At 36.4% G+C, this 9,520-nt stretch overlaps 1 protein-coding gene across 3 annotated transcripts in view; it reads right to left on the bottom strand.

Annotated features, from left to right (window-relative positions):
- Positions 1 to 367: 367 nt before the first annotated feature.
- Positions 368 to 9,520, bottom strand: part of LOC102681938 (hemicentin-2-like) — a 148,312-nt gene continuing 139,159 nt past the window's right edge. For all 3 annotated transcript variants that reach the window (XM_006612762.2, XM_006612763.2, XM_031509076.1), the window contains 3 exons: positions 7,764 to 8,012; positions 5,320 to 5,600; positions 368 to 1,417 (listed from right to left, as the gene is read on the bottom strand). In XM_006612762.2, coding sequence (XP_006612825.1) covers positions 1,274 to 1,417; positions 5,320 to 5,600; positions 7,764 to 8,012 — 674 coding nt within the window. In that variant the 3' untranslated portion in view covers positions 368 to 1,273. The remainder of the gene's footprint in view (positions 1,418 to 5,319; positions 5,601 to 7,763; positions 8,013 to 9,520) is intronic.

Here is a 9,520-nt window from a genome sequence, read left to right as displayed (position 1 = left end):
TGTTAACAAGTTATATAATAGTGTATCTTTGGATTATTTCCAAATGCATAATCGATTTCATCTTAAGCATACTTCCTATGTCCTTAAGAGTTTGAAAATTTGAATTTCGGCCAACTTCTTAAGCCAAACACTCCATCGTGTGATCCCACTTGGAGTAAAATTTTCATGGTACTTTCATCGTCGTGGATGCACCCCAAGATTTCCTTCACGTTCGGCATAGGGAACGTGATGGACACTGGACCGTGTAACGAGATTCGGCTCACGTGCGGCCGAAATTTCGGCTGTTCATTCCGTACGTTCTCTCCTCTCTTAAATAGAGAAGATCGGGAAAAGGTTCGGACAGGACGACAAGTGGGCGAGGCACTCGTTTCTGTAAAACAGATGAAACGTATTCTCTTTATTTCGTATGCCATCGAGTATTTATCTTACGTGACCGAACAATCCTCTCTCCCCTGACTTAACAACACGTGACTTTTTTAGCGAATGAAATTCGGACATCGGTTGTGACTATCCAACTAGGGCCAGGCTATCTCGCCTATTTACAATAGAATCTTTGTACAAAAACTAATCTCATATAAACAGTAAAATGTATTTGGATGATCCTGGGTTCTCGGTACATGAGCCGAGAACGAGGACGGGACATTCGATATCCCTCCACGTTACCACGTGTCGGGCGATTCGACGACGATCCACCGTCAAATTGGACCTCTCTCTTTATCGGGAACTCGGTTTCCATCCTCTTCGAAACCCGGTCTCTTCGTTTTATTCGCGAACGTGGCCGTACTCCGTTATAAAAATCTGCAGGTAGAAAAAGAACGGACAATCGAACGAGAACCCATCACGATCCGATACACTCCATCAAGCATCGAGTTCCTGTCTAATCATCGACGTTTCATTAACTCGTCGAGTATCCCGATATTCCACTTGTCCAATCTACACGACTAAAATCGCCTGTATGCTATTCCTCGTTCCCGTCACGACGACCCGGAAATTTCTCATCTCGTTTTCTCTTTTATTTCGTTACTTCTTCTTCTTTTTCTTCTTCTTCTTTTCTTTCTTCTTATTTTTCCTTCTTTTGTACAACGTTTTTCGTAACGTAGAGTCGTCGACCGTAGGAAGACGCAACGCACGAGATTTCACGCGAGAATTCGAGAATTCCTTCCCTTTTGTGGGATTGGGGATTCCCGCGCAATTTGTAACTAGCTTCTCTTTGAGAGAACGCTCTCTGAGCCACTCGAGTCTCTCGACACGGCGAGACTTTGATCGCGAGGATTTATATACAACTTTCTTGTATCCGATTCGAGCGCGTCACCACTTCCGGCTGATGGAACTTCCCCTGCGCGGAGACCGAAGAGGAGACCGGCCTCTGCGGCATCGATGACAAACCTTTGCCTGACCTCTGGAGGCTGTAGTACATCTGCAATCAATCGAACGTGTTCTTTGTTTTCAGCCAAATACTTCGCTTGTTCGTTAATAGCTTTGTATTTTCTCTTTTCTCTATTGATATGGGGATGGTGTACTAAAAAATGATGATTTTAATATTGGAGAGAAGAGAAATTTTGACGAGTTAAGTTTTCTCAATTGTTAGAAGAGAACGACTTTAAAGTTGGAGCATGAATATGTATCGAGCTTTTCATCCTTTTATCTTTGATATATCTTGATATTGGATCAATATCAAAGTATTAAAATAAATATTATGTACATAAATTTATTAACAGTAAATATTTCCAATTTTTCACGCTTTATTTAATGATCCAAGAAAAAATGTTCAATGAAATGGGGCACATATAAAATATTATAAAACGATAAAATGGCACGTTTATCTTAGATGCAATAATAATAATGTAATTACGTGTTTGAATAGTTGTTCAGTTTGATATAGAAATTAGCGCTCAACCAGTTTACGATCCTGAGGAGACAGATTAATTATCCTCTCTTTAACGCTTTTCGAAGGATGTAAACATTTGCTAAAATTGAGTTTCAGTTAATTGCGTCGAGAACGTTAAACGCTTTACGAAAGGTTACCTCAAGTCCTTAGAGACTTTTCTGAAAGGTAAATGTGCTTTTTCCAACTTGTTTTTTCAATGTTAATTGAGTTTGCACATTTCCATATTGCGACAACGCCCTATATTTTCCTTTAATATATCAAAGATATTTCAAAACAGGTTTTAAATTGAAAATAAATAGATTCCATCTCGAATCATTATACGATTGAATCATTATTTATGAACTCATAGCAAGAAAATATACTTTTCTTTAAAATCGTATACTTTAAACTTATTAAATTATGATGAGATAAATTTTTCTACAAATTGCTTCTTTTAAAATCATGGCATATATTGTTGTGTTAATTTTTTTTTATTTCTTCTATATTTATATTTAAGTTCATTAAAGTATTATACGCCAATACTTATGATTTTTCATTTTTTCAAACAGGCAAGGCTTTATTGATTATCATTCAATTAGAAGTTAATAATTTCTATTAATTTCTATTAATAATAGAAATATTAAAATAAAAACATTTACCATTTTCATTCCATGTTTTATTTTTGCACAAATATCTTTATTTTCTTTTATTTTATCTTACCTCTTATCCTATTCTTTTACATTTATCTTAATTTATTTATTCTCCTCCAAAATAAAATTCCTTTCTATTTCTCTATTTATTTTATTCTTTATTTTTTCCCTCTCTTCTCTATTTTAAATTGGGTAGCAATCAATCTCTCAATTTAAATTCCTCGAAGAGCAAATAAGAATTTTAAACCATTCGTCAATAGAATTTTACATTAGACGAATTCGGAACAATTCTTAAAAATCACACAAAATTGTTCACGTCTAAATTCCATTAAATTCCATTTATTCATCCATCATTAATCGTTAACGTAATCAATTTTGTAAATGCCCATATTTTCATGATCAATAATCATATCTGTCCGCATATGTTGATAAACCCTGCGTCTAAACGCAAAATTACTTACACTCTATTAATTCAACGCTATAGCGTACCATCAACATTGTTCTCTCGCTTAATTGGACATACAGCCCGATAGATTCCCATCAGAATTACACTGACCACCGTTACAAACCGCATTAACGATACAAATTACACCTTCCACCGCTCGCGTATATAATTTTCACACTGAAAAAATATCAGCTTATCTTAAAACAACGAGTCTATATAATCTATATATCGCGGAATCGAAAACTGCATAAACTGTTCGCACGGAAAATAACCAAAACTTCCGATTTACGATACCAGCCAGCGCGAAATATTCAACGAATGAGAGAAAGAGAGAGTGAATGAGCGAGCTCGAGAACGAGAGACAGACAGATAAATAGAAAGAGAGAGAGAAAATGGAAAAAAGGAGGACAGTAAATGCAAATGCATCGATACTTGTGAAAATTGCAAATTCGGAATTAATAATGGAACAGCCAATGGGGTTGGAACGCGAGCTACACCCGAAAATAATCGAGAACCGCGGCTGGGTTACGTGATTCCGTGAAAAACAAAAAAAAAAAAAAAAGGAAAAAATATCACTCGTGGAAAACGAAAACATCCAGGGGGAGGGAATACCAGGGGCTGTTTAATGAACAAAGGCTGCGGCGGTCTCGGTTTTCGAAATCGGTATTAAAATTATTCAGACGTTTAATGGAACGCGACCAGTTGTCGTTGGGGAAGGAAAGGAAGTCGAGTTACGCGCGCATCGGGACTGGCCCTCTCGAATTATCGAGGAAACTTCGACGTAATTAAACTCGCAGATAACCCAAGGCTTCGCTAAACCGGAAAAGTTAAAGTGGAAGACTGGCGCATATTAAAGCGAGCCGATCCCTCCACTTCTTGGCTCGTGTCCCGGGACCCCCTCCCTCCCCCCCACCTCTTCTTCGAAACTTCGAATATTTTAAAACAACCTTGTCGGTTTGGTTACGCGGGGCGGAGGGGGGAGGAATAGGGAGAGGGACAGAGGCGGAGAGATTGGCCACGATAAAGAAGAGGAATCGCGTCGACGAGGGGAGGATCGATTGTATTGCTTCCTCGGGCAAAAAAAAAAGAGAGGGAGAAGGGAGGGGGAGGGGAGAGAGAATCTCCCTGTTGAATATTGTATCACGTTTCATCGATCGGCCGGTTCGGTAATTCGCTCGTTTCTCCTACAAACTTTCACCCCCTACCCCTTCTTCCGTGGCCAGGGAAAGCGTTAATTGCTTCTCATTAATCAAACGGCTTCGACTAAATACACTCTATTAGATATCGGCGAAAGAAAAAAAAGAGGGGATCCCCGATTAAATTTACAGACCTTAATGAGTTTATGGGACTAATTGTCCTATCCCGCTTGAGGATGATTTATGTGGCCGCGGTGTCGATCGATTAGTTCCGGTTCCGGGATATCCTGATCTCGTTTTTTCCTTTTCCCGAGAGAATGCGAAATCGTGGAAAGTTTCGTGGTTGAAAGGAAGCGGAGAAAAGAGCGATAAATCCGGATGATCTAGTGGATTCTTCTACTTTTGTTTCTGTTTGCTTATCTTCGAATTCCTTTTGGAACGTCAATCATGGTGACTCGTGAATTTGTTGATTCTGGGGAGGGAAGGTAATTCTCTCTATCTGATAGTATTTCTCTTTCTCTCTCTCTTTTCGAAGAATTCGATGGAATTTCATTAATATCTGAATTTTCAATGAAATTCGATACATCACGATTGTAAAGTTAATATTTGGGATTCGGGAAAGGCTTTGAAATATGTCCATTTCCATTTCTATGAAATATTTAACTTCTCTTTCGGATTGATGATGTAAATATGAGCCATCGAGAGTCAAATTTAATTTTATGCGGAATAATTATTTCGATAGGCAGTTGCAATTTTGATATTTTTACCTTGATGAAATGAAATATTATTTTTCTTTTCTGAAAATTTAAAAAATTCAAGGAAAAACTTTCGTTTATTTTATCAAACACGTTGCATAATTATATAAATGGCCTTATTTTGTTATGCTTTTCGTATATATGTAATTTCAAATTTTCCCACCCAGGTAATATATTATACCGGTGATAAATTGCCTCGCTTTAACTGAACAAAGCTGTATCTGTACAAAAGTTGGAGCAGAATTTCACGCGACAAAAATAAATGGGTTTGAATTGCGCGTGACTTGGTGCGTTTAAAAATTTCATGGTCGCTTCTATTTTTCTTTTTTATACGGAGCCGTCTACTTTTTTGTATTCTCACCAATTTATATCTGGCTCGTGTATAATATATTTGCAGTTCCGCCCCCAATTATACGAAAAATGCAAATTTTTACTTTCAGAGAAAAGAATGATTGGAAGAACTCACGTTTTGCTTGTTTCGTTGATTGTAATCGTCCATTGCCATCTGCTTGAAGTCAGCCATGGTGGGTGGATTGCTGTACGTATTCGATTGGGATATGTGATTTTGGGGATAATTTATGGTCGGCGTTGGCAGACAGTCGCTCAACAACGAGTCAGGTGGTAGATCCAAACCGTGTTGCACGATCGGCCTTTTCTCTGGCGAGATCGCCTCGTCCATGACACGATCCTTCTTTCTCCGTTGCGGAGGCGTCTTATATATCGGAGTGTACGTTAGAGGTCTTCTCTCTGCGAACAGATTCGAACGAAACCGTATAAAGTTGCGTGTTCGTTAAGCAGATTAAGATTAGTCGATTAAATCTAGACAAGAGTTTAGTCCCCGTGCACGGTACAATACGTACAACAAGAGAAAAGAGCACCAGGAAAAATTGTGCTTCCGCGATGGAGCTTTCCTTTTTTTTAACAGGGACGAATGGATAATTTGGATATTCACTCGGGAATTTATATGAATTTTAATATGAAAATTTCACTTCCTGTAATATAATATATTTGTTTATAACGGAGTTGATTATCCAAACATAAATTAAAATTTAAAATTTGGTTAGTCGAATAATTGATTATATATAGAATATAGAATATGAATGCCAGAATGAATATGCCTTAATTATTAGTTCAAATAATCGATATTTTATTGTATATCTATAAAGTGTAGAACATCTTTTATTTATCGAAATGAAATTTTATTATTATCCGAACTAGCGTCGATGATTCCAATTATACGAATGTTTATTGTGAATGAAAACAAAAGACGTAATAGTCATAACATATTGCGTGATTTCAAAAATAAGCTAAATGTATTTGATTGAATCCATTTTGTATGTAAACATAAAGTTGGATTATTTGAACGAAAAGTCGCAAGTAGCAAGAAAAATATTTGGCAGATTTATATAAATGGAATTCTGTTATATTTATATTTTGAAAGAATCGAAAAGTAAAATTTGATTCAATCTATCATTTACAAAACAGTCAAATTATATAAAATGATTTCAATTTCTAAAAAATTTTATCGAGAATATATATAATACTCTTAAATTTGCAAAAATATTACATATGTTTTTCATAAATAAAATCTAAATGTTTTATTTATTTTCTCAAAGTAAGTATATATTACTTACAGTAAATTAATACTCATCCTATTGCTTATTCCGATCATATCAAAGTCTTTCTTAAAAATTACGAAAGAAACAAATTACACTAAAAGTTATGCTATATGATTCAGTTTCAAATTCACTCTGAAATAATGGACGTTCATTGAACCAAAGAAATTCAAACAATTCGAATGGATCAAAGAATTATTATTACAAGGGATCGAAGAATTAATCTGTAATTTGAAGTGAAATGATATTTTCAGAAATAACTCGTAGTCGACAAAGAAACGAATCTCGTTCATTTTTCTTTCGAAAGTATCAAAGCTTCCGATGAAACGTAATGCGTTTGCGTTCGTCCGCTTTAATGCTGAGATAATAATGTAGAAGTTTGATGAGCACACATTGATCACTATTCATTGTGGATAAAGGCATCGCGTTTCCGACCTATTAATGTGTATTGAAGCGTATCAATTTAACCTGACAATGCATTTCGAAATTCATTGGTACGCGGAAATATCTTTGATGGAAAAAAAGAACCCTTCGCAAAACCATTCGCCATTAACATTCTGAGAATTTGAATGGAACGAGATGGCGATACGCCATCGTATCTTTATCGATTTTTCCCCCCACTGTTCATTGAACGCATTTTCGAAAATTAATTCGTTGATTAGAATCCAAATGCAAAACAATTGCCTTTCTGAGATTAAAGTTGAAGAAAACAATCTTCCATTTAAATGAAATTACAGATATCCATGATGCTTGAACAATTTGATCTTTAAATATTTGAATTCAAATAACTTGAAGGATTCAACTTTCTTTTATTTATATCTCAATAGATATCTAAAATCTTTCCTAAATCTTTTTCGTATAGAGCATACATACAAAGTATATTCCTGAGATATTTTTATAAGATCGATTCTGGAGCTGAAACAAGGACTAAAATTGATGTGTAAAATTAATCGAATCTCATTTGTTAATTAATAATTTAGTTGGAGTTTAATTGGGATTCCTTTCTGTCTCATTCTATCACCATCTTGCATCATCTAAAAACTTAAACTCTGCTTATAATTTGATAAACAGCACTAACTCTCTTATTTATTTTACTTTCCAAAATCCACCCATCAAAAATCTACCAACACTTCACCTCATTTCAGACTATTTGCAATTCACTTAATTTCCATATTTAATTTCCGAAAATTGGAAAAATAAATACCAAGTGTATACCAAGTCTTTACAGGTTCGCGTGCACGTAGATCATGACTCGGAGCCATAGTTTCGAACAATCGGAAAGTCGTATACTCACCATACTCGTTGGGTATGATATCTGGATCGATGTCATCGACCGCCTGCTTGGTCTGGGGATGTACTGGAGTTGTTGCACCCGTATTAGGAGGGTCGCACACGATGGGAGCGTGCTTTGGACTTCCGGGGCGGCCGTTCGAGTGCTTCCGGTAGAGAGCCGCCAGGATCCCAGCTACGGCCAGGGCCAAAAAGGTCGCTGTTGCCGCGAGGCCCAGCAGCAACGGGCTCAGCATTGACGCGTCCGTGTTCCCTGTCATGGAACCAATGGAAAACGCTCGATCAACCGGAACTTCCATCGTGCTACCTATCTGCTGTGTCTTCCTCTGTTTTCTCCCTGTACCCCCGATTATTGCCGCAAGTATGTGTATTTTTATGCCACCTATACAACTATACCATCCTCTGTACACATTGCTGAGCATTGTGAGCTATTTGATCACCGATTTTCGTTCGACGACATTCGTTTAAATTTATAGTTCCGCAGGTATTGTTACCCTCTTTCGCGATGAACACGGATTGAATGATCGCGGTTTGTTTCGCAATTCAATATTCTTTTTTGTGTTTAAAATATTCGAGAAGTGCGAAAGTTAATCATTTGATTTGTGAAAAATTGAATAGAATAGGAGGATGGTAATTTTAAAATAGAAAGAGTAATATTTTTTGATATTCGCGAATTTTATATTGACTCAGTTAGTTGAACAATATGGAAAATTATTTATATTATCTTCTTTTATTAATTTTCTTTGAGAAATTGTATTATTTATTATTTAAGGTGAGATGCAAAGGCTTTTAGACACTTGTATTTTGATACTTTTTCAAAGAAAAGAAAAGAATAATAAAGTATTGTTTATATTTATTCCAATTAAAGAGAAAAATAAATTAATTTCGTAACTAAAACATAATTGTAACATAATTTACTATTCAATTTTTATTCTTTTCTTCTTTAAAAATAGATAATACCTATTTATAATAATATATAATAACACTATTTTTATAATGTATTTTCAGAAATGATGCATCAATATTGTATAAGATACACTACTCTACAGAGAATCAGAAATACTTTCTCAAATGTTGAAAAACAATATAATATTAATATTAAAAAATAATCCAAAAGTCAAAACGATCTCCTTTATCCAAATCAAAATATAAACTGTCTCTCCACTGTCTTCAATTTCCTTTCTATAATCGCACAAAAAAAAGAAAAGAAAATTTACAAATCCCAAGAAATATCGCAAAAATTAAAAGAAATCGCACGACAATGAGAAAAATCCTCAGCCATTTTCATTTCGAGCACGGATCATCCTCAGCATCCGGATTTTGCCGGTCAAACGCGTGCATGAAGGTGTGCGTGTGCACGCGCCCCTGCCAGGGGGTGAATCGTAAATCAGCCGTTAGGAGGCCGCAGTCGCTTCAGGCTTTAATCGGGCTAAAGCTAGTCGCGGCGATGTCGCGCGTTGTAAATTTTACCCCTTCCCTCCCCCGCGCGTAATCGTCGTGAATTATTAAGCTGGACGGTGCTTCCGTTTCGCGCCAAAAGGTACGCGGACCAGCGTCGATTTTTCCACGCTGATTTTTCCACGCGCCTTATCCCGGTTATCGTGCCTGCTAATTGGTGTTTGCGCGAAAGTGTTTGCTCGACGAGTATTAATAAGGCTGTTTGGTTTCGTTGCGCGGTGTGTTTGCTCGTTGTCAAGCGAACGGATTATTCGTTAGCTATTAATTGGGATGCATTCGTGGTAATGCAGCGATGGTTGAAAA

The sequence above is a fragment of the Apis dorsata genome, unplaced genomic scaffold (assembly GCF_000469605.1).
Source record: "Apis dorsata unplaced genomic scaffold, Apis dorsata 1.3 scaffold_126, whole genome shotgun sequence".
Classification (NCBI taxonomy): Eukaryota; Metazoa; Arthropoda; class Insecta; order Hymenoptera; family Apidae; genus Apis; species Apis dorsata.
This window is presented reverse-complemented; position numbering and strand designations above follow the sequence as displayed.